General features: G+C 48.9%; 1 protein-coding gene across 1 annotated transcript; it reads right to left on the reverse strand.

The window, feature by feature from the left end:
* Window positions 1-429: 429 nt before the first annotated feature.
* ILRUN (inflammation and lipid regulator with UBA-like and NBR1-like domains) lies at window positions 430-25,623 on the reverse strand. Its single transcript, XM_066204139.1, has 5 exons — window positions 25,397-25,623; window positions 13,653-13,807; window positions 10,267-10,464; window positions 7,946-8,274; window positions 430-482 (listed from the first exon to the last, which is right to left on the reverse strand). The coding sequence occupies exons 1-5, from the start codon at window positions 25,552-25,554 to the stop codon at window positions 447-449; spliced, it is 876 nt and encodes a 291-aa protein (XP_066060236.1). The 5' UTR covers window positions 25,555-25,623; the 3' UTR covers window positions 430-446.
* Window positions 25,624-26,276: the final 653 nt, after the last annotated feature.

A 26,276-nucleotide genomic window follows, 5' to 3' on the forward strand; every position in this document is an offset into this window, starting at 1 on the left:
GGAAAAAAAAAAACCAAACCAAAAAAAAAAGAACAAGAAACAAACAGAAATTAAACATTTGCTCAAACTACAACCGCTCTGTAGGCAAAATATTTTTTTTTAAAGATGGCTTTTAAATTTTCATTTTTAAACTTTTTAAGCTACCTAATTACGTGTGAAGATGATTTCTAAAAACCCATAGTGTTGGTGTCTCTTCTTCCTCAAAGCATTTACACCACTCTGAAATCCAGCAGTCACACATGCATACTCAGCTTTTGGATTTTCCTCTGGAAACAGCTAGTCTTAAGTTACTGGGCTTTTGTTTTTTCTTCTTTTCCAGAACACGGAGGCAGAGAAGGGGGGTCCACGCTGGGTCTGTCTGCCACATGAATCCCCCTCCCTTCCCCCAAAAGTCAGTTTTCTCTTAAATTCTCCTCTTGTCGATACCCGTTTTGTGTTTTTGTGTTTTAAGACTGTCCGAAGTGATAAGGACCGTGGAAACCCTGAAAGAAAGTTGGAGACATAATCAATTTTCAACAGGCAAGAAACAAAACGCTCCGTGCTCAGCTCCAAAGAATGCCCAGCCCAGCCCAGGGCTTCCCACCAACCCCACTGTGGCTCCAAGGACACTCTTAAAGCTCAAGTTCCAGGGTTGGTTTCCCCAGAGAGGGCAGATGCCACCACTTACCTCTGTCAGATGTTTTTTAGGCCAAGGCCACAAAATAACTTGTGTTTTCAATACTGGAATTCCCTTTAGATGCTACAACACCTGCAGGCCCAGTCCCTGCAGCCTCCCCAGCCTGTCCCAGAGACACGGCGCTGTAACTGAGTAAGAGGCTATGCCAGAAAAAAACCCAAGAGAAAAAAATCCGCATTCCCACAAGTGCCATGTGTGCCTTCTCAAGGTGACACATCTGCCTCCAGTGAAATCAACCAGAGTATTTACCAAAACCCCCAAAATGCTCCCTTACGGAATCCATTTCCCTCCTTTACATCCTGAAGTGAGTCACCTAAATGTCAGATCTAGTCACAGGTCTCAAATGAACAGGAACTCCTTTTGTAACTTCTATTGTCTGGATCAGTTATCCGGGGTTTCATCAGGAAGCAGAAGAAAGACCAACAGGCAGCAAGGGATGCCCCAGCTCACAGGGAGATGAAGTCTGTCAGTGATGAAGGTACAACCCCCACACAAACCCAGACACACACAGAGGTCAGGAGGGAGATGAGGGAGAAAAACTTGTTGTATCTCGTGGCAGAGTTGGAAGACCATTATGCAAATGCTTCTACACACAGTCCAGCACACTGGGTAAGGCAGTGAGAGCCCAAACTATTCCTGTTCTGGCTAAATGGGAAGCTCTGACCTCAGTTTTCATCACTCTGCCTTTAACAGGGCAAATTTCTTAGGAAATACCATTTCCTTCCTGTTCTACAACTTCAAAACCCCCTCACTGCAAGAGCCAGGGTCATGGAACCACGAGTAGGAACACACATTGTGTGAAGAATCAACATCACTGGCAGACCCCAGGCTGGAGAGCTCTGCTGCAGATCTAACTAGGAAGGAAGTGCCATGAACACTCTGTAATCTTGCTACAGCTGGAGAGAAAAAGTTCATTCTTGGGGATATAATCAGGTGGTAAATACAAGCAAATGGCAAAATGAAGCAGCTCTCAGCAGCTCTCAGAATCCAGCCAAGAGGAGGATCAGCAGACAATTAACCAGGACATCTCCTGAACTGCGTGGGAAGTACGAAAGACTGGGAACGTGGAAATTGCTGTTTGCAGACAGAAATACACGCAAGTGATGGAAAAACAAACACGCTTCTACCCCAGGAATATGCTGCAGTGCCAGTTGGTAAAGCTTTTCAAAAGAGAACAGCCAGCAGATTCCAGCACGACAGTTCACCTGAGGAAGGAGATGCTCCCATCAAAATCCAGAGACTGAGAAATCCAACATTTCCAAAAATAAACTCAGTGAAACTGGGGGAAGGGAAGAAGCAGGAGAGAAACATTAAGATGGCGTGAGCAGGTGCACAGGAAAAGGACAGAGAGGAAAAGCAATGTATAAACAGGATCCCAAGCAGTCTCACCTCACAGGGATTAAGCTATTGTACTTCGCACTCTGCAGAAGGAAAACAGGATTTGCTGCCGGTTACCTGTACAGACACATTTGCCAGAATTTGCTTCATCTTTGAGTTACCTGCACACAAGGCTTTGTTTGAGGCCCTGCCTGGTGAGCTCAGGAGCGGTTTAACCATCCCCTGCTTCTCTGCTGGGGGCACCCTGGGAGCCCCTTACCCTGTGTTACCTCACAGGGGATGCCACAGACAAAATTTGCTTGCTTTAATTTGGGGGTTCCACAAGCATCCCCCAGTGGTGTAAGGAACAGCCAGTCACCCTCAGCGTGACATCAGAGCAGCTCATTTGTGCTTTGGATAGAGAGACCCTGTGAAGTCACCATGAGCTGGTTTGCAGGGAAACCCTCTGGATCTCCACATACTGGTTTCTGGAGCATCTAATTTAAAGCTACGCAATTCTGCAAACTGTGTCAGTTAAACCCAGAATTCAGCTCAGCACAAGAGATTCCTCAGCATGTACAGCTCTGCACCACCTGCCACCCTGCACTGAACACCTGACACCCTGGAACAGGCTCCCCTGGCAATGCCAGAGCAGTCCCACAATCCATGACCGTGGTCAGCTCCTCCTGACGCAAGGAATTTCACCATGGAAAAGCCCCAAATCTTTCCTTTTGGTACTGCCACTCTTCACTGCATTTCACCTACCCAAGATTCATTACTGGACATGAGAACGTGGCAAAATTGAACCCCACTTGTATCTTTAAGCCGAGTGAGAGCTGCTTTAGTGCAGACCCCACGCAGGTGACTCCACCTCCCCTGTCCCATGACATTTAGTTACCATGCACAATGTAAAGGTTTGATACCAGAAAACTTCAGTTACTGCTGCAATGCAAATACCAAACCCCTGAATAACATTTTCAAGCCTAATTCTCCCCTCTATGCAACATTTTACATCACAAACATGCAAAAATAATTCTGCAGACAATTGCAGTTTTTCCAAGTTGTTTCAATGGAAGGATTATTCCCACTATTTTTGGTGCATTCCCGTCTATCCTCCAAGTGGGATCACTGTCTGTATGAGAAGCTCAGCTGCAGCTTTGCAAATTCACTTTCAGTTCTTCCAGAATGTTCCCCAGCAGTAACTGCTCACTTGCTGGTGGGAGCACTGACTTTTCACACAGACCCGTGTGTGACAACACAGGACTGTGATTCTCCCAGCAGAGACTCTGCATGACAACTACTGGTATAAATTAACATTTGACTCGTGCCTCTAGGAAGGAAATGAGATGTTTTGCGAAGTTAAAACCCTTTGTGAATACTGAGCTCTGTAAACCGAGGTACCTGTGCTGGGAACAAAGTGAGGATTAAGTGAATCTTTCATAAACCATCACACACGGGCTTTCAGACAGCTCTTTATTTCACCTCTGTGACTGAGTCACCACCAATGCAAGTACACTTCCAGGGACAGGAGGTGGATGCACAGCTGCACAGCAATACAGGAGTCTCTCAGTGGACACTGACAGTGGCCCCAGCCCACGCTGCTGGTCACCATCCCCTCAGACCGCTCCTACCCCGCGCTGCTCCAACCTCGCTTACGTAAATGGAGCACAAACACAGAACAAAGCATCCAGCACTTGTGTTTTATTCCATGCATGCTGTGCAAACATGGCGTGGCTGGGAGACCACCAGGAAGTTCAGGACCTTTTGGGAGCAGGCACTGGCAGGGCTGGTTCAGGTGCCCGTGGGTGAGGAGGTGGCAGGGCTCAGGTACCTGAGTTCCCATGCACAACTCTCTGATGTGCTGCCAGGCCAGGATAAACAACAGACAACTCCACAGTGCTGCAGTGCAGCAAAGTTGGGCTAAAATCAGATTATCTGGCACTTCCCACAGTCCAGAAGGACATGGATTTCATGGATGAGCTAACATGGAGCACCCAAATCACCGATCTCCCACTAGAGAGGCAAACCAGCTCATGCCAGCCCAGTCCAGGCTGCAGTGCTGTGGGAGCTCCAAGTCCAACATTCTCCCACTGTATCCAAATGGACGTAACCACACAGTGACCAGCCCAGTGTGAAGCCCAGACACCAGGATGGAAGAAGCTTCTCTCCTCCGTGGATGCAAACATTTTTGGGGCATCGTCTTCATGCATAAAGACAGTTTGATGCCCAGTTTCCAGTAAAAGTATTTCTGTCTAAAGTTTACAGAGGTCCTGCAAAAATCTGCAAATTGGAGGCCCTGGTTAGGGAGAAGCATGGCTCTAGAAGCAGCAATGACATCGAAGCCCAGATAGGAGAAGACAGTTACAGGCTCCAAGGACACAGGGTTGGTTTCTCCTTGTACAGAAAGCTGCCAAGTAGCTCAGCTCCACACAGAACAGAGGGAGATGGGGAGCTTAATAAACACAGCAGGGAAAAAGGAGTTCAGGTTTTAAAGTTGTGAACTCCAAATATGTTTCTGTTTCACCAGGCTTTGAAGAGCAGCACAAGCAATGACCAGGACAGCCAGGCACCTTTTGCTTTGGTGGAGATGATGCTCAGTGTCCTTTCTGGGCAAATCTTTGCAGAATCACAACCTCTAGGTGCAGTTTTCTGCATGACATAGAGAGAAGTGATTCCTCAATTCATCGGGGCAGCAGGTTTAGATACAGATCTATGGATTTTATATAGAGATGTTAAGTACAATCTAAGTGTCAGAATATGGCTATTCATTTCTGATCTTCCCAGACATGGAAACCTGTAGGTTTATTTCCTCAGTTAAGCAATTAAACTCTAATTCCCAGGCACTGTAAGACTGGATCTTGGGCTTTTAATGGAAAAGCCAGTCACAAGAGAGCTGCAATGACCGTGCAGGGTTGCTATGAGACAGGAGTAAATAGGAGGAAGCTGTATCAACCTCAGATCTCTGGAGAATCCAGAGAAAACGACTGCCAGAGAATAAAGTATCCCTGCATGGGGATTTCTGGGCATCCTACCCTGTACTTAGGCACATCTTTACATCTAAGAACATGCAAAAACTCCACTGGGAACATATTTAACAACAACATGCTTCAAGCAAAGGCCTGACAGGCCCTGGCCTGCAGCCTCCCTGCAGTGTGTGTGGAAGGTGGGCAGGCAGCCCCAGGGAGGTGGGTGCCATAGCAGGAGTAAAGGGCACACAGGTTTCATTTTACCCACTTACAGGGAATTCTGTATCTGGTTTTGTTTGTTTTTCCCTGGGACACCCAAACCACACACTCTGCTGCTGTATAAAAGCATTTTGAATGTTTCCAGGTGTGAAATGCTGCTGTACTTGTCTAACCCAGCAGCAGATGGCACGTCAGCATCACCACAATCCTGACTCCAGCGGGGAGTTCTAGAGGACAAGTCACACCTGCTCACTGCACCTGTGGGAGAACTAATTCCGACAAGGTCTGGCAGCTTCGAGTATGTTTTACACCTGCAGATGCCAGAAACTGCTCGTTTTATCTCAAAGATTTCATGGTCTCATGCACTGCATGACTGGGTGTCCCCAGTGTCTGTCAGCAGAGGAAGCCTCCAGAGTCATCTGAGAAATATGAGGGCTTATTTTACTTCTAAATACAGGATACAGGCTCTTCTCAACACTTTAAGTAAACCTGAACCATCTCCTTCGCTCACCAAATGGCCTGTCAAACATGACTGGGGATTCCCTCCCTCTCCCAGGTACATGAGAGGAGACAAAAATATCAGAGATTCTGCCCAATATAAATAAAATCCAGGAATCTTGCAGTCTGTGCCACTGCCTAAACAACCCATAGTGTTCTTTTGTCTGCTCTAGAACCTGAAATAAAGCTTTTCACATCAATACTCAATCACAGGGCAGTAGTTTTCCTTCTCCTCTGCAGCAGCAGAGTACAGGTCAGATCCCCTGGGGATTTGGAGAAGATGGGCCAGGTAGAGCTTTTCCCAACAGGTACCGGAGGTCCATCTGTTCCTCAGGTAATTCAATACTCCGGACATCACCTCTAATAACCCCTGTTCTGCTCCAGCAGCATCCCCAGCTGGGGACACCATGCACACAAAGGGAAAAAACCAAACAAAACTGCATCTTCTTTTCCCAGAGGCCAGGCTAGGGAATGGGGGGAATGTTCACCTGGCCATTTCAAACCACATCAGGTGTCTGGGATATCCAACTCCCTTAAACTTGTTTACTACAGAATCAGTATTGTACCAATTTGAATACTTGGTCTGTGGCAGAAAACTTCCTTCCCTGGGCAGGATGGGCAAGGCTAGAACAGGACTCAGATCTTCAGACCTACCAGAACAACCTCCAAAGGATAAAAGAATTTGTCTTAGTATGTCACAAATAAAAAGAACTGCAGCAGAGAGAAAAAACCACCCAAAAATCAAGCAGCTTTTCCATGTCCCCCATCCCCATCCAAAAAAAGGACCATAAAGTTGTCCCTTCTGAAGTTGGCAAACAAAATGTCTGCTTTAATCTCAGATAATCCACCTCAAATCCACCCAAGAATATTCTGCAAATACAGAAAGAAACAAACAACCCCCAAACAAAACAACACAACCTGGAAAAAATGGAGGAAAGGTCACCTGCCCTACGTTTGGGATTAGATCATAACCACCCCCGTTTCCTCAGAGCACGGAGCTCTGGGTTTACCAGCCAGACCAGCTCGCTTCAACCTAGTGACACCTCTCAGGTGGTGCTTCACTCTCCTGTTGGCTTCTCTCCCACAGCACAGCTGCTCCTTGCCACGGGCTCTGGCTCCTCACACCCACCTCCTTTGAAGCCAGTCCCAGCCTGGCCCCTCGGGGAGCACCACGACCCCACCACGCAGCCACTAAAGCAGCCACTTTCAGGTGCTGTTTCACTGACAGGTCATCATTTCCCAAGCCATCCACTCCACTGTTATGAGCAGAGCCTGGCAGCAGGAGCCAGCCCGGAGATGGTGTTTGGGAGCACTAAGGGGGGGGCAATCAGGCTCACCCCACAAGTGCTGGCTGTAAAAAAATGCACAGCCCTGGGGTAAAGGTCACTAAAGAAGATCCGCTGGCACAGGACAGGCAGGTCATCCAGGAGGAACTAAAGTGCTGTAGGTGAACTAACATTAGGGCTTTATTAAGTCATTCAGCAACCAAGTGTTATTGTCCTACACAGCCTGCTCAAAGTACAGTAAAGCATTTTTAAAGGATTTTAAAAATCAAACTAGTTTGACATACGACAGTACACACCTACACATACTGCTGCATTAACAGGTGGATTCTGAATTGTAAATAATCCTGCAATTCATTTTTCACACACAAGCAAATAAAAACAGTCAAAATATCACTCAGACTCATATAGCATCCACCAAGCAAGCTTTTGAGAGAGATTTAAAGTAAAGATAATTTAGAAGTCACCTACAATTATGAACAAGACAAGGACACAGACAGGAACAGTTCTTTGATTGACTGTTCCTGCAGGCAGCTTCTGGGATCAAATGGTGAGCTCTGTAGTCTCCCCACACCAGCTAAAAAGAAGTTATCTGGCTAATCTGAAGTTTGAGGGTGTGGTTATTTGTTCTGTGTTCAAAATTATGTCAAACTCAGGACACATCTAGAGAGATATTTTGACTTATTTGCACACACAACCGGAGCAGGCTCCGGCCACTTGTGGTTACAGCACCCAAACAAGGTTATATAAATTTTAAGAAGGACTTGAAGCAAAAACAAAAAGGTGGATCTGGTAGAGTCTATCAGAGGCAAAAATATTTTAATATAACATGAGGAGTTGGCAGAGTCAGACAGTCAAATTCAGAACCTTCCTTAGCAGGTCTGGCAGAAGCAGAAGGAAAGGGCTTTGCAGTTTGGAAGGAAGAGCAATTACACACCTGCCAGGCTCCTCCCCTACCCGTTCTCCTGCTCGCCCAGGGCACCTACCTTACTGTACGTCACTACCGACAAGTTGTTCGAGTGACTGCTGGGGGAGAGATTTACAGAGTTTTGTGACAGTCCATTCTGATCTTGTTCGATTTGGTCAGGAGCAGGCCCCCATGTGTTTTTGCTGATTGTGCCTAGCTCGGAACCCCCAGGGTCTTTTAGGTTGTTTTCATCTGGTTGCCTGTTCTTCTGTGGAGAGGCGAATGGGTTAAAGTTTCCTTCTACCTTGCGATGCGGCTGCGTGTTGAACTCTGTTTCAAAGGATGACAGCTGCTGTGTGACACCCAGAAGTCCTCCAACTTCCACGCTGAGGATCACCCAGATGACATCTGTGGAAAGATACGTGTTTGGGCTGTCACTGGATGGGACTTTATGAAGAAGGATCAGGAGGAGCAAATGAGTTCCATCCTTTACACCAGCAAGAAAAAGCTAAAAATTGCTTAAAGCACATTTTTACAAAGCCTCAGCAGTACTGGTTCCAGTGCCCCCAGTTTAACAGAGCTGGGACCAGGAGTTTGAATTTTAGGAGCCAATTGAGGACTGTGGGATTTATCTTAGCAAGCACACGACTTCCTTTGGGGAACTCCATACCCTACCAGGTCCAGCACCCCCAGGACACACCACTAATCCCCCTGTGCACAACCCCCCTCACTGAAAACTGTACACAGATCCCCACTGACCCCTGCACACACACACCACTGATCCCTGTACACACACACACCACCGACCCCACTGCACACCCACCACTGCCCACACACACACCACTGACCCCACTGCACACCCACCACTGCCCACACACACACCACTGACCCCACTGCACACCCACCACTGACCACCCTAAACACACACACACACCACTGACCCCACTGCACACCCACCACTGCCCACACACACACCACTGACCCCACTGCACACCCACCACTGACCACTCTAAACACACACCCCCACCACTGACCCCACTGCACACCCACCACTGCCCACACACACACCCCAGTGACCCCACTGCACACCCACCACTGACCACTCTAAACACACACACACACCACTGACCCCACTGCACACCCACCACTGACCACACACACACCACTGACCCCACTGCACACCCACCACTGACCACTCTAAACACACACCCCCACCACTGACCCCACTGCACACCCACCACTGCCCACCCTAAACACACACACACACCACTGACCCCACTGCACACCCACCACTGCCCACCCTAAACACACACACCCACACACCCACACACACCCACCCACACACACCCACCACTGACGCCACTGCACACACGCACACCCACCACTGAGCCCCCCATACACGGCTCTGGAGCAGCCCCGCAGCGCCCTCTGCCGCTCTCTCACGGCCTTGCAGCCCCGGTGCCGCCCCGGGCGGGCAGCACCGGGCCCCCGCCCCGAAATGGGACAAACGTCCGGGCCCCGGGATCGTCGGGCCAGACCTGGGAGCAACCGCCACCAAAGCCACCAGCTCGGCTGCAGGGCAAGAGTCACTCGGACTCAGAGCTTGGCGGCCAAGAGGGTTCAATCTTCAGGTCGTGCTCTGGCCGAAGTGACAACTTCTGGCAATGCAGGGACATCTCCCATTATCCGGGGCTCGGAACCCTCTGGAAACCCTGGGAAACCCTCGGCTTTGTGAGCACATGGGACCAGCAACACAAACTGGACCGGCTGTCCCACCTGCATGGGGATATCCCTGCCCATTCCCCAGGGACACGTGTCCCTCCAGACATGTGGCAGTGCCAGCGCTGCCAGCAGCCCCCTCTTTCTGGGCACTGGTATTTTTGCCTCTGTGTGCCAACACCTCTCACTCAAACCCTGAAACTTGGGATACTCCCAGCTGCCAACAGAGACACAAAGATGTTCTCAGTGTAAACTAAAGCTGGCAGAAAAGGGAGGGAGGGCTGCACTGAAGGCAGATGTTTGAGACCCAGGCTGAAGCACCAGGCAAAATAGCCAAATGTGTTCTTTAAACAGAGAAATAGCTCACCGGGGATGCACTAAATCACTGCATTAAACCCTGAGCATTAACTTCTCACGTGAGGTTTTCACTACTATTTTATGCTCATATGCAGTTCACAGTGTTAAGCAATGAAAAACTGGGAAAGAACCTCAACATAGACCGACCGGGAAAGAGTCTCCATGAGAGCTGCGCACATCCCTTTGTTTTCCAGAGTTTTATGTAACCTGTAATTTGTTCCAGTGCTTAGAAAACACTGACCAAGACAACAAAGGAGCTCCCTTGATGTTTTCCTTTACTTTGTGTTCTGTATTTAGGCCTGGGGCTGGGAAGGGGCAGCTCACCTCCGTAGTAGAGTCCCGTGGCAGTGCACATCCGCCACTGTCCCTGATACATTCCGGCTGTGCTGGGGCTGCACATCTGCACGCTGACATCGGCCATCTCCTGCGGCTCCAGGGACCTCACCATCACCATGTTCACGTGGCCAAACTGGTCTCCACCGACATACTTCAGGCAAACCCCTGGGGGCCACGCCTCCGTCCCTGGGATTAGACGGGAGAGGGAATTACTGACAGTGCACCAGGAAAAGCTTTGTTTGTGTAAGACTGGATGAAACCTGCTTGTTAAAACAGTTGTGCAATTGTTGGATGGTCAAAGGAAACAAAGATACACAGGACACAGCAGCAGTGGATGCTGAGGAAGCCTGGTTTTCAGAGCAGGCTTAACTGGTGCATTTAGGGACCAGCAGAACGATTCCTATTTGTGTAATCTATATGTCTTTGTTACACAAAAAAATTCTCAAAGTCACTGTGTAACAGCTTAAACAAAACAAAAAAAACAACGCAGCCTACACACACCTCCCCTTCCCCAGGGCCAGAGGCAGAGACAAGGGCAGGGCTGTGTTGTGTGCCCCCATTTCTGCCTCCCTCCATGAAGCTCCTGAACCATGCCACATCAAATACCTGTTATTTATACAAAGTGTTGGCAACATGTCCTTTCAGGGATTCATTTCTTTCTAAGCCTGTTAGGAGTCTCAAGAGGAACTCATAATTTGAGCCGTAACTGAAGTGCCAGAACTATTTCCTAAACGGATTTATTTCTCTCCTTGTATCAACCCTTTTCTCAGGCTTGTGCAAAGGTGGGAAGGGTTGTGAACACACGGTTTATCTGTGGAGATCCATGTTTAGGCTGCAGACACTGGGACTGCCAGCATGACCTGGCAATCAGAGAGACAGAAAACAGCTCCTGCGTGCAGGCACCGCTGCCAAAAATAACAAGTGCTGGGGCAGACAGAAAGAAAAAATGCTTCTGAGACTCATGAAAAATCAGTTTAGCACAATTTTCTTTTCCTTCTTCCCCAGTCATGTCACATGACTAAGCCACGGACTGAGAACACCTCCTGCTCAGCTGAGGCTGACGGAAATGGCTACGGAAAGCCTGAACCACCACGAAGCCTGGAACTGCTCCGTCTGGTCCGAGGCGAGTGCGCTGGAGGCTGCTCTGACCTCACGTTACCTCAAGGAGCATCCTTTGCAACAGCTTGCCTGCTAATTTAATCCCTGTGGATACTCCAGTGAAGATACAGCAAGGACTGGTTTTCTTGTCAAGTCCCTATTTGTGGAATTCACAAGCTGGCAGGGAGAGCGGGATGTGCAGGAGTGCAGCGGGATGTTCTGTGTGGGGGATGCACCAGTACAGCTGGAAAGGTGCTGAGAGAGCAGGGCTCTGAAAGAGGAGCTGGGTGTCTGCCTGACCTCAGCCTGGGGAGTGGGGCACTTGAGCATGAAGCCTCATCTGCAGAGGTTGGCAGCTCAGCAACATGGTTTAGTTTAAATTATTTATGTGATTTTTATCGGGTTTAATGGCTTTAGGCTTGCAAGGTGCCTAGAACGCTGCAACTGATAAGCCTCATAAAATGAAATTACAATTATGTCATTCTATTCCAGTACACTCATCTCTCAGGAGATGATAAATTGCCGAGTGTCCTGCAGAGCCAGCAGCAGCTGGGGGCAGAGTGGGGGGAGAAAGCCAGGCTGTTAAATCCCGCTGCTCTTTCAGCAATGGTTCTACTACACAAACTGCTCTCTTGGTAGACAAGGCAGCATCGTCCTGCAGGTACCAGAGCAGGGCATTGTTTTTTACAGACACATATGAGAACCCGACTGAACTGAGCTCACACGCCTCAAACTGACAATCTCTGAGCTCTGCCTGTCACACTCATCAGACCTGCAACACTCCAGTGACACACGCCTCAGGTATTTTGTGTTCCAGAACTGAAGTCATGTAATCAAGGACTCCTGTAGAGCTGTTAAAAACCTTGGCGCTGCTTCAGTTATCTGCCTAACAAGTAGATATTATCTGGAAACACTGCAACCCTTTGATACTATACCTTAATTAAACCTAAGAATGGTTTTTGAATGCTGCAGTCCTCCTCACAGTGCAGTCATAGCCAGCATGTGAAGCTGCACTTCACTAACCCTTAGCAGCGTGGTTGTACCAAGCCCTGGCCTCCAACACCGCTGTTAGGGCACGGATGGATGGTTTGACAAGCCAGGTTCAAACCACACAGAAGCCAAAACGCTAGGAATTCCTAAATCAAGATGAGCTCCGGTCCCTCATTTTAGAAGGCCCAGGATTTCAGAAGGTGAACCATTCCAAGAACAATGAAACACCCCCTGAACTAGGATGCTAAATTAAGGCTGAATTTGCATCCAGGAAATGGCACATCAGAGGAACAAGGAAGGGAGGAGTCAGAAGGGCCCAAGATAAAGGTGTAGTCATAACACACACAAATTGAGATACTAAGAGTGGAGAAAGAAGACCAATCACACTCACTAGATTTGTAAGAGCTGTATTTGGGACAGTTATAAAAAAAATGCCAGTCAACTTTTCACAGTACTGGAGTTCAAACAAGTTCCACACGTCACCCTTCCATTGTACTTTCAAACAAAAGGAGGCAGAAAAAGTAAATCCTTCCTCTAGAACACATTCTCTATAAATCAGTGCTCTCAAACATCCCCTTCTAATTATCAGTGTTGTTAAACATCCCCTCTTAGATTTTTAGTGTGGATATTCAGTCCAAGTACTGCAGCTACACACAAGCAGAAATGCTGAGAGAGTTGAATCTGACTTGTGATGACTCCCAACATCACACCTCAGTGTGGGATTGTTCTCTCACACAAGCACAAGCAGGTCAATTAAATTCAGACACACAGTTTTAAATGTTCATGCAACATCCTGTCACTGCACTGCTGGAGGACAAGGGATTCCTTCACATCCATGGATCTCATTTTCCTCTCTGTCTGCATCCCAGTTCAAGCATTAGGAACACACTTTGCCCAGCCTCACTTCCTGGATCCCAGTCACTGCTTTGACTTGTTTCAAACTGGAATGTGGTCTCTCCAGCCCTGCATCCTCTCAGAACATGAAAAGGCAATTTTGCCTGAAGTAGACCTGCCACATGACCCTTGTGTCACTGCCTTGTTTGTATACAAGTTTCCTAGAGTTTGTGTGGTGGCACGAGGAACAAGACCCGTGACCTGACCGAGCTGCACTTCCCACCACAAAATGCTTGTGCCAACTCAGGAAAAGGAACTTGCACGGGCTGGCAGCACCTCAGGGTGGCTCCAGCCCAGTGAAGTGCACACGAGTTTCCTGCCTCAAGCCAGGATCCCTCCCACTGGATCCCAGCACCTGCTGCGTGGGGTTTGCTGCAGTCCAAAAGCCTCACCTGTATTCTGTATCCTCCATGTTTTTGTAAACTGGGTATCAGGAGGGATGGACTCTCCTTCACCTATGGTGACATCTTCCACAAATGACATGGAGGGGACATTGATATTTGGACTCTCGAAATCATAGTAGGCTCCAATGGCAGCTTGTAGATTCCTGGAAAGGAAAAAAGCACATTACAACTTGAAGTATAGTATTTGTCATCCTAAACAGTTCAGCATAAATATCCAGACTGTAATAACTCTGCTGCTTATGTGTTTTTAAAAGCTTTTGTCTCTATTGCATATGAATTCTCCAAGATAATAGAACTCAAAATACAGCACATTTCTTGCCAGGGATACTGGTTTAGATCACTTTTCTACTCTGCTTCTATTTTCCCTAGAAATCTTGGAATTTACAAGTCTTGGAGACCTCTGCTCAAACAATTCTTTATGAAACTTGCTGAACAGTTCAGGAGACACCGAGAGAAGAGCTAAGCCACAGGAGGCAAACACGGGGCAGTTTCTTCACACCAGTCTTGTTACCTCAGCTAATTTCAAAAGGACCAACCAAACCTCTCCATTTTATTTTGGCACACAAGGTCCAAAAGGAGCACAAGAGGAACAAAACACGAAGAACACCCTTCTGATAACTCTCAGGGCCAAAGGGCACCAGTAGCTACAGATAATAACTCCAGCCTCACTGTTTTTGAAACACATCATCAGGTACAAACTGTTTATTCATCAGTAAAGTGCCTGCTCAGCTCTGGGTAGTCACAACTCGCAGGAACTTACAAACCACCTGAGTCAAAAGTTCTCACTGAATAAAGATAAATGACAGTGCAAGTCTGTGATATATTAAGGACATTCAGAAAGCCACACTGCTATTGATTCCTGAGCCACGGTGTAGCTACAACTCATGATAATTAATGTGAGAAGAGGAACAGTCAGGCAGGAAGAGGATTCATGAGCCTTAACTCAGTTCCACGATATACTATTAAGTCATTACGTAAGTGTTTGGCAAGTCATGTAATTCCTCTGTTTATACATGTTAGAGAGGTTATGGCCCTGATTTACATGTTGTGAGTGGGTGCTGCGAGAATGGAGATGAGTAAAATCTCCCCAAACGCAAAGGGCATAACAACTGCTTTTTTTTTTTTTTTTTTAATTCATGATTGCAGAAATCTGTGTTGCTTTTTTGAGCAGGATAGAAAAAAAAAACAACAAACAAACAAAGACTTCAGGAACTGGGAGCCACCACCCAAACCAAAGCCGTGCAGAAGCTGCTGTGTGGGCACAGTGACATGTTGAGGGGCTGGAGAGTGGTGGGGTGTCATGTGTCCGAGTCAGAGAGCCAAGGTGAAAGCAAGAGAAACATTTGCAGCGTGACCCTGAGCAAGAGCAAACACAGGGCTCTGTGGGGCTGCTTGCCAGCTGGAAAGAAGCTTGAAACAGTGAGTAAAGAAACTGCCTCCTGTTCAATTCCTACAGTGTTCATGGCAAAAAAACATTCAAAGCAGACATTCTGGGTAAAATCTGAACAGCATGGGAGCAGTGTCACTTTCTCCTCACAGAAAACTCAGAGGATCCAAAGTGCAGGAGCTGACTGGGGGGCAACAGCAGGGGGTAGAGCCACACTGGGGGCACTGGGAGAGGACCCAAAGAGCCCCATCAGTTTTGCAATCAATCCATCCATCACAGCACCAGCAGATAATCGCTGTGTGAGTCACAGGAGCTCCTGACATTCTGCTAAGGAGGCGCTGGAGGAATGTCCTGCACAACATGGCCACAGGATCGATCAGCAATTCAGCAACCCCAGCCTCAGAGCCAGACCTCTGCCGTCCGTGCCGAGCGGACTTTGGTCCAACACAGGAGCCACCGGGTCCCAGGCCGTGGCCAGAACTCTGAATGCCACAGCAGAAACCATTATTCGGCCTGAGGCGTTTTCTACTTAGGAGTGTCAGGGCTCTATTTAATCCCACCAGCTCAGTCAAATGCTGCAGGAAGGGGCCATGTCACATTAGCCAGTAAACAGAGACAAATGCTCAGTTTTACGTCACCAACCGCCTGTTGCTTATACACTGCACAAGATTTACATAACTCACACCAGGGCTGTGCCAAGAGACTCCTGCTCGCTCACCCAGCTAACACCATGAGCTGGAGCTTAGTTTGCACTAGGATTTCTTCCTGTAGTACAGCAATCCAAGGCAAAAGGTATTGTAGGAGATACAAAAGACAGCAATGCAGCTCTTTCTCTCTCTAATCCACTACTACATAACTACATTTTCAGACGGACCACAACATCTTGTGAGTGATGGTTCTGGAATCAGTGATACTGACGTTTTATTGACACTGAGAGGAAAAAATAAAAAGCTCTGAGGGGCAGATTTCTACTGCAACTCTTTGTGAGGCAGCCTGGCTGTGTTTGTTTGCTGGGTTGCAAACAGGCCTCAGAAGGTAGTGGGCTATTTGTGCACATAGGCCTGGGGCCAGCACTCCCATCCCGGGGTCATATTTCAGCGCGCTTTGCCATTGGGAAACAACAACACTCCTCTGCAGCATCGAGTTAAAAACTAACTAAAGAAAGAACAAGGCATGCTGGTAACAGATTTGCCCCGTTTATGATCAAATATTCCCAAACCCACCTCCCCACTCCCACCATGTGATCTGTGTGATGGGGGATGTTTGGGGTGAGCCCTTCTGTGTGTTTCAATGCCTCTTGGACTTCCCAGTAGAGAACTAAAAAGAAGCTTCCAGAAACCGAAGAGAAATTCAGAGTGGCAAAAGCCAAAGTCAGGATGACAAAGCAAATCTGCCTTGAGTTCATGTTCTTTGACACAGACAACCCCAGGAGATAGGGACGGTGGCAGGGGCCGTGCTCTGTGCCAGAGGCACCCCCAGCTCACACCTCAGTCTGTTCTCGCTCACTTGCACAACCACTGGCTCTGTCCCACTCCTCCCCCAAGAGACAGTGCTCCCTCTCCTCCCTTGCCCCAAACCCCCCTAGGAGCAGTTGGAGGGCAGCACTCCGGGGAAAATGCCGCTTGCAGAGGTGAACTCTGCAGTCTGGTGATGTGCAGGCAGCTGAGCCCAAGCAGCACACCCTGCACTCGCCCTTCTGCCACAGGCACAGCATCAGTGCAGCCCACAACCAAATGTGACCCTAATGACAGAGATGCATTACGGCAAACGCACTCAAGGCCCTGAAATTTCTCTCTTTTTAAACACATATTTGGGGTTTTTTTAGGTCTTTACCCTTGTGCCCAACTGGAACTGCATAGCCCCAGCTGCAGACGCTGCAGGGACAGACACAAGGGTCAGCCCTCAGAGGGTCCAGTTATCATCTAAAGGCTTCTGCTCACACATCCCTGCCTGCTTGATTTCACTTCTCAGTGTGACTTACACCACACTACTTACTACCCTCTGCTCTCTGCCATACCAGATAAATTACTATTATAAACCAAACAACTCTGCAAATCCAGCCAGTGTAATTGACATGACTGAGCTCTCCTAATTACAGGGGTGGCCATGCAGCTCTTTCTTCACAGGGCCTCCAGGTCTCAGGCCCTCCTTACATTCCCAAAATTAAGCAATTTTTCCATTTTTAGAGCAGTCCTGGACTGCAGCAGTTTGTAGCCCTGCCACACTTACAGAGCAGGTCTGACAGGATCCAAGCCCTAATTCCCAGGAAAAGCCTGCAGTCACAAGTCACCCCAGTGATGGGGTGAGCCCAGGACTCAGCACCGTGCTCAATTTTAGCCCTAAGAACAAGATTCCAGAAGGAGAGAGGGGACTAAGAAGCAAATACAGGTTGTAGCTCCACATCATCAACCAAATCCACTCTAACTCCTTCCTCTCCAAGGGCCTCTCATAACTCTTGGGTGTCAAGTGCTTTTCCCACACAACACCAAAATGTTCCTTTTCAGATCAATCCTTCTGCTCTGCTGCTTCATTTCAAGCCTTAAGGAGCCAAATTACAATAGTCAAGTTAAAACCTTCTCTTCTAATAACTTCGGTGACATCCCTTAACAACTCTTAAGTGATAGCAAAGAGGTGGCTCATCTTGGGCCCTTCTTTCCCTTCCCTGTTTTTGCCAGACAGCCTTTTGTTATGCTAAACCAATATATTTAGCCATTAATTAATTAAAGTAATTCAGTGTTCAAAATTAAAAGAGACTCTTCCAAATCAGTTCACAAACTCGAGGCCTCCTTACACAACCTCCCTGTCCTGCAAACAACCAGCAGTATACGGGTAAATGGAAATTGTCTTTTAATTAATTGTATCAGGCTTTTTTAGGAAACTGAAGACAGTGCTGAGGCCTCAAGTGAAGCAGGTTATGGGCCCAAGACCCATCTGCTCCCCAGAATATGGAGAAATTTTTCAGCATAGAGAAGCTCAGTATCTTGGAAGAAAAGCAGTACAAGCAGGTGCTTTGAACATACGAGATGAAGGACATTAGAATTTGAACTATAAATGTTACAGGAATCTGCAAGCTTTCATATATTGTCAAATTACTTGATGGCAGAGCAAAAGAAAAAGACGTAATTTTTTTCAAGAACAGATTTTTGGGGGGTAAAAATTCAAATCAAATCACAGCTTAGGCTCAAAATCCAGCCTGCAAATTTCCCTCTCTCTGGCTCCTGCCCATGCCCACAGCACCCACCATGGCCCAGTCCTGGGGAACACTGCAGGGCTCTGGTTCTCCTGAGCTGCTGGAGAACACAACAGACAAAATGCTCCCTTGCAATGGCACGTCCCTTTTGGAATTTCAGCTGGGATCAGCCCTCAGGTCATGCAGAGACAGCCAGCAATATTGCTTAGCTAACAAATGGACTTGGTCACTGCAAGGAAGGTGCCAAGGTCTGTCCCTCAGCACTCGCAGTGTTTTGTCATGAGCCAAGCAACTCAGGTGACATCTCCTGGCAATATCCAATGTAGACGCTGGCAATGCTAAACAGCACAATAAAATCTCCAGCACAAACACGTGATGGAGGACACCTCGGACTCCTCCTGTAACTCAAGTCTCCACCTTCACAGACCTCCTCTCGCTCTCCAAATGCAGCCTGTAACCAGGCACCACAGCACCCCAGAAGGTGCCTATTGTTAAAAAAACAAAAAGAAATAGTGCAGCAGATGGACAGTTTCTCACTCCCAAATAATGGAACTTCTCTACATGACGCAGGGAGGAGAGACTAAAAACACATATGGGAGACATCCAAGTGAGGCAACCCCTTTTGTCTCTTAGTTCCCACAATCTTAGTTGGATGTTCTCCACCTCAGCTCTTGGGGACCTGGATTGCTGATACTCCAAGCTGGGACATCTCCAACAGCTTCCACCACTCCTGAAGCAGGAGATGCTTCACTCCAAGCCTTGAAGAAGGCCCAAGGGGGTGGGGGAAGACATGCATATCATGCTGCTGGGAAGCACTTCTACCTGGAGCTTTCAATTCAATAGGGATGACACATGGCAATTAAGTGCAAAGTCTTAAGATGTTCTGAAGGGCTGGAATTTTAATGAGTGAATATCTTTTAGTAGACAATTTCAGAAAGCAAAATTTCTGTGTCGTTCTTGACTCCCTTTACACTGAAGTTACCCTAAATTCTATATATGAAGTTGGGAAACTACTTTAGAAGATGTCTGATGATGGAAAAGGACCACAGAGGGAAGCTGAAAGCTTTAAGCTGCACTTACACAGCTGAAGGCGGGTGGGGGGCAAAGATCTGGCTAATTTAAAGCTTATGTATTTTTTTCACATGAAGACACAGAAAACATTTCATTGTCTTAGTAGAAAGCAGCAGTTCCACATACAAGTGGAGTGTTCTAGGAAGAAGACAAACCTGTGGTGACAGAAGCAATCCTGTGTCTGCAGAGGCAGCACAAGGAGAGGAATTGAGAGCCCACAGGAGAGCCACGGTGCCCCCAGAGCACCAAACCAATAACGGAATTCACTTACCCTGAGCAGCTTTAATGTGCACAGAAACACCAAGGGCAGCTGCTGAAACCTTCCCGAGGTACCTGCACAGGGCTGAGCACATCACCTGAGCACAGTGAAACACCTGAGCACAGTAAAGCACCTGAGCACAATCCCTTGCCACCACAGCAATGGTGCTACAAGCAGGAGCCCCCAGAACCATACCCAGCAGCTGAGCCCTCCCAAAGCAGTTGGTCCCAGCAGCTTTAAGTGGGGGGGGGGGGGGGGGGTGTAAAATATCCTGAGAATGTCCCAGCAGGAGCTGCCACTGAAAACAGGCAACGGCTCTTCCCAGTGGAAAGTCATTGGGAGCTGCCAGTGCACAGGAGATTCTGTATCTGCCAATTCCTCAGGACAAACTATGTTAACAATCTATAATTGTCAGCAGGAAGGTGAAGGGGGATTAAGCTACAGAAACTGTCTGAGAACAAGTTGGGGCATGTAAGGCAGAGTCCAGCTGGACCAAAATTATATTGTACCCAATTCTGCTACAGTTACCTGCTTATGCTTTCACGCCACAGGCACCAAATTTTTCAATGCTTTGTACCTTGGAGCACAATTACAGTATGTTCCACAGTTATAAATACAATTTCTTTAGAGTCTAGATTTCATTCAAAATAATCAGGTCAAACACTTGAGTTGCTCTGGAGAAGAGGTGTGTGTTTGGGGTTTTTTTTTAAAGCACTAGATAAAAGCTTCTAAGAAAATATTTTTAAATTGTTTAATTCTGTAATGTTGCTATTTTTAGTAACATTAGGAGACAGCTGTGGACACAGAGAGGCAGCAGTCTGGGATGGTTCACAGGCACTAAGAGACATCCACTGTGTTTCAAGTGAGCCACAACAGACCAAACAGTTGAAAACCTCTTTTCCCTCCCCAACCCAAGGGTGTAAATGACCCTGCACCCACACAATCCACAGAGCTCCCCAGACTGTCCTGGTGACATCAGCAACCACCAGATCTGCTTCTCGGATGTCACTTCTGCCTCTGAGGACAGTGCGTCACCCTGGGTTAGGGTAAGACAGACATCAAGTCCAGAGCCTCAGCTTCCTTCTTCCCTCCTAAAGATTATCAACACCCCATCAATGTTTTGGGGTAACCCTTCTAACCAGATTTGGCCCAGCTGGTCACCATAACCAAATATTAACCCGACCATTGTCACACCAAGACACAGATTGCTTGACAAACGTGTACTGAGTCACAGAAAGAACATGGGACTCTGGTCTCTGTCACCTGATAATGATGACAGGCAGCAAAGAACAGAAACTCCCACCCACTGCTGCCACTGCCCCATGGATGCTGGGTGAGGAATGAAAACCCACAGGCATCCCCAGGGAAGGATGATTTATTTGCAGAATCAGGTCTCAAGTTTCCTGCCTCCTCCATGACACGAGGATTCTCCACCAGAGAAGGGGTGTCAAAACTGAGCTCGAGGTCTACACAGAGCAGTAGGGAAGTTTTCCTCACATTTGTCAGAACATGGATTCAGTTTGAAGAGCAGCCCAAACATCTGTACTCAGAGGACACTTACATGCTGCAGATGTTTGCAAACACCTGAGGTTAAAAATCAGGAGCAATGCTGGTGTGAGCCACTGTGGGAAACAAACACATCCTGCCTGAGTGAATCCCCTTGACCGGGTCTGTTCTGTTAAATTCTGAGTGTCCTGACTTCTCACACAAATAAACCTCAAATATTTCTCTGAGTAGCACCTACACCTCGTATAAGTCACATGAAAGGCAATTAAACCCCTATTAACTAAACCATGTCTTTAGGCCCCCAATTAAGTGCATCCAGGTGTTTCACTGGATGTTAAAAATTTGAACAGCCCACTCACAGGGATGGAAATGTGAATCTCTAAGGCATTTGTAGCACAGAACTGCCCCACACCTGACATGACAGAGAATAAGTTTACCGCAGATTTCTGCAGTATTTTCAGAGAGAAACCTATCCTCATGCAAAACATCACAGCTTGGGAGTACCAGTTAAACCATGATACAGCTACAAATTCTCCTAAACAGATGAAAAAAACAAGAGGATCTCCAGAAGAGATCTGTCAACCTTACAAATAATGACCTTTTTCACCTAAGGCTGGATCCAAAAAGCTCTGTTACAATAATGCTTTTTTCCCCCCACACACAATGGAAACCATCATTACCTGACACATTTCAATTAAATATCACACCTACTGCTCTAATAAAAATTCAGCTTTCTAAACAAGAGCTAAAAAGAGAATGTAAAGAAATATTACATGTAAATTATTGAAATACACATTAGTTCTTCCAAACTAGGAATCTCTGAGCCAGCTACACTAAAATATGGATTTTAAATCCACCACCATTAGCTACTTCAAACTAATTCACTTTCTCACAGAATTAAAGCAGCTCCAAGCCTCCCACCCACAAAGCTGGCACACACTCCAGCTAAACGAAAATCATCCCTTTTTCTTGTCCCAATACAATTTCCACACCAGCTTCAGAGGAATTCAATGACTTTTATGGAGTTCCAGGAGCTCCCTGTGAAGGCAAGCCAAGGCCAAAGGGCTTCAGACCCACTTCTGCCCATCTCACAGATCACTGTGGAGCTGCAGGCAACACGTGGGACTTCACTGCCCCACAGAAATGCCTCCCACCAGCCCCCTCCTCCCACCTGTGGTGGGGCCCAACGTCTGGAGGGGAGGGAGCAGAGCCAAGGTAACCGAGGGGGATTTGATCCTGGATGCAACAGTAGCAAAATGCCTTCCCCACTCCACTGCCCAGGGTTTCCTCCCCAGGAAGAAACGTTTCAGCAGCAAAACAGCTCATTTCTGGTTCTGCTTTTTTGAACAAAGAAGTTCACTTTTGGTTTGAGGCCGAAAGTGAAAGCTCAGCCTCTCCCTCTGTGGCCTCTGAATGGAAAATAAATAACTAAATAGTAAAGCAGGATGGTGTGTGCTGCTGCTGGGCAATGTACAGCCAGGAGCTCGGCAATCAGATTTATGCAGCAGGAAGGCAAGAAGTCAGCACAGAAAACAGACAGAACTCTAGGAAAGTGTTTAATAAATACCAGGGAAAGACAAAGGGTTTAACCTGTATTTCCTGCAGATCAAGGAACAGCCTCTGAAACTTTGGATGCATATGTTCAACCCCAAAGCATTTTTGCAGCACTGAATAAAGCCAGCTGGCAGTTCCTCAGCACTGCCCAAGCCTGACAGGGGTCTGAAGGAGCACTGGGAATTCCTGAGCACTGGAGAAGTGGACACACACTTTTAGAGACTACTTACAGGTATTCCTCCCCAGTCAGCCACTAATTTTTCCTCCCAGATAGGCCAAACAAGCTATTTAAAAGTAATTCCTTTATTCCAGCAGTCCTGCTAACTCACTGTAAATCCTCTGACCACAATTACTAATGATGCTGTTGGAAATGATCTTTCAAAGCACATTAAGCTCTGAGTGCTCCCCACAGTACGTGAAAGGCACAAAGTGAGGAAGGAACTGCGGGTCTGGAGACGACAGTTATTCACAAAGAGCAGCTTTCACACCTGAGCACAAGTTCTAGTGAAACTATTAATGCCTTTGTTAATTAACTCACACATGGGACACGGCTACAGAGACCCTGGAATACCCAATGAGTGCATTGCTGTCACCCCACCATGAGCTCCCTCACCATTTCCTGCAAGTGAACAACAATCCTGGTGCAGAAGGAAGGGATCATTCCTGAAAGAATGTATGTGCCATGCCTTCAACACCTGAAAAAGTGATCTGACAGCAACATCAAGACACATTATTTACAGGACATGCTGCTGCCAGAAGGTTCAGACCCTAATCCCAGCCCACACAAGGCAAACCTGGTGGGGCACCTGAACCACCTGGGCAGTGTGGATTGCACAGGGCCCCTCCATGATATGGGAAAGGTGCTTCCAGAACAGGGACACGTGTCCTGATTGTCCCTGCTAGGGGACAGCAGGGTCAGTGCAGGGTCAGCCAGGACAGCCAGTGACCCTGCGGCCATGCGGGAAGGGGTGGGAGCTGGGCAGGGGGACAGGCACAGGGCAGAGCTGGTGACTGGACACAGCAGCGTGAAGAGCAGCACCAGGCTGGGGGAGAAGGAGCAGTCTCTGCACTCACACGGGTTCTGAGCCCTCTCAGAGCAGCCCCAGCCCCTGTTTGCTTGCACACACATCTCTCCACCACAACCACTCTTTTCCCTCCAGCCACAAGACTTATCAGTGAGTTCAGAAAAATCAATTGCTAATCAATTTACTTCAGAAAAAATGTGAAAACCAAAGTTTTCAGAACTAAACTATTGAAGTTGGGAAATTAAGGCTATTTTAATCACTTCACACCTTCTTCAACTGAAACTAACATTTGAAAAAGCCCTCGGTTCTGAGGCTGGATTTGAAATGCTGTTCTTTCAAACGAGAATTCTATATTCCTGAATGAAAAAGAGCTGCTTCAGAACAAACCAGGAACACTCTGGCTACACAGAGCATCTTCAGGAGTTACTTTCAGGTCCAGCTCTGTTCCCTGCTCTCCCCAGGAACCCCACAGAACCCCCAGGGTTACAGTGCAGGGTCAGTTTAAGTCATATCACCAACACAAGGATGAGGTGGGAAAGCATCTTCTGCTGGGAACCAACCGTTTCTTCCAAACAAACTCCTGAACTCCTCCAGACCTTCTTTCACACTGTGGCAGCTTACAAAACACAAGGAATTACTTGCTATTCCCCTACTCCTTCTGCAGATGCTTATTTTTCACTAGAATTCATCACAGAGCTGTAGGAGGAAGAAAAAGCAAAACCAAAAAGCCAACAAAGTTGTCTTATCACTGTTTATAAGCTCAACAATTCCACAGAAGTTTTCTCCCAACTGTTGATATCCTGACCTCCCCCTGGATTTCAGTTTTCAAAGCCGAGGTTTCTGGGTTTGATGTTCTGCCTCTAAGCAGAGCTTAGCCAAGTGATCTCTGTTCACCGTGTCAGAAACACACAGCACGTATTTGCTCTCCTGCAGCCCCCACCCTGCAGAGTTTTTAGGTCAACACACTTTGGAGATGGGCTGAGAGGTGCAAGGGCTCAAAACGAGCCAAAACCCCGACTCCACAGAGCAGCTGCTCCACAACATCCTTTTTACAGTTCCTGGGCTACTGCACCAAACCACTCCTAGCCGCTGGTTTTCACCCTTGTACTGAATATCTCCCCTGTTTTTTCTCGAGCTACAACTTCCCTGATAACCCGTGCCTACTTTTTCCTTGGGCAGTGACACAGAGCCTTTATCAAGACAAACACACACCCGAGAGTCAGAAGATTTAGAGAGACCCTCAGTCCACAGGCAGGCGCTGAGTTTTCCCCAAACACCCAAGTAACTCTCACACGTGCACCGCGGCCGCTTCCAGGGTCCTACAGCGCCTTTCTGCCACAATTTCCCTTCCTCTGAAGCTGCCTCAAAGTCGGGGCGACCCAGCCCGTCCCCGAACGCCGTCCCTGCCCGCGGCTCACACGCCCCGTGTATCTGTTTGCCACTCCGACAGCTCCGCGGCCCTTGGACCGGCGAACTGGCAAACCCGCACCCCGGGCTGGGGCCAAGACTCAGCGCCGTCCGCCCCGGCGCCGTCCCGCTGCCCCACGGCCATGGGAGCCGCCTCCGGCCCCGCGCCGCCCGTCGGGCCCGGGCAGGGGACAGAGGGCCCGGCACAAACACCGCCCGCTCCCCCCCGCCCTGGCGGGGCCCGGGGCCCAGGGGTGACCGGGCCGGGCCCGCGGCCCCTCGAGCCCCCTCAGGCCGTCCCGCCCGCCCCCCCTCCCCGCCCCGGGCCCGCACCAGTTGGTCATGTCGAGGAAGAAGGCGCAGCCGGCGGGGCTGAGCTGGAAGCCGAGCAGGCGCTGGAACTCGCCGATCAGCACGTCCTTGTCGGTGGTGCCGAGGCAGCTGAACTTCTGCATGAGCTCCGCGTCCAGGTCCACGTCCATGCCCTCCATGGCCGGGGGTCCCGGGGGCTCCGGGCCGGGCCGGGGCCGCCTCAGCGCCGCGCGCGCGGGGGGGGCGCGCGGGGGCGGGCGGGCGGGCGGGCGGCGGGGGGGGGGGGAGCGGGTGCGCGCGCGCCGCTGCCACCGGCACTGCGCCTGCGCCGCCCCGCCCCGCGGCGCGCGGCACGCGACGTCACCCCCGCTGGCGTCACCCCACGCGCGGTGCGGGGCGGGGCCGCGTGTCCGCGGGGGGGAGTGAGGGAGCGCGGCAAGGGCGAGGGGGCGGGGCCTCGCATGCAAATAAGCGCCGCGCGTGACGCGAGGGCTCCGAGCGGGCTCCGCTGCGTCACCGAGGGGCGGGGCGATCGCTCGTCTCCGCCCAGATTCGCGCGCTGCTATCCATATATGGCGGCGAGTGCGCGTGTTTGTGTATGCAAATGAGCTGCCGTGCCATCACGTGGTGCTTATGCAAACGAGAGGCGCAAGGCTTGACGGGAGCCCCTTGGGTGTTTTTTTCCGTCTAAAAATCATGGTTTTCCTTCAGTTTTCGACAGCGCGAGGCTGCTCCGTGCGCGGCTCATGACCGGAGCCGCCGAGTGTGCTCCGTGAGGAGAACACAGACAACAATGAGAACACGCTTTAGTAGCTGCGGGGGCCCCAACGAACACTGCGCGCCGTGCGCCTGAGGGGCTATGCCGGCGCTGCCTGGCCTGTGGGCGGGCGGTGATGGCGTG

This window comes from Chamaea fasciata, unplaced genomic scaffold (assembly GCF_029207755.1).
Source record: "Chamaea fasciata isolate MVZ Bird 193981 ecotype frontalis unplaced genomic scaffold, bChaFas1.0.hap1 SCAF_25, whole genome shotgun sequence".
Lineage (NCBI taxonomy): Eukaryota > Metazoa > Chordata > Aves > Passeriformes > Sylviidae > Chamaea > Chamaea fasciata.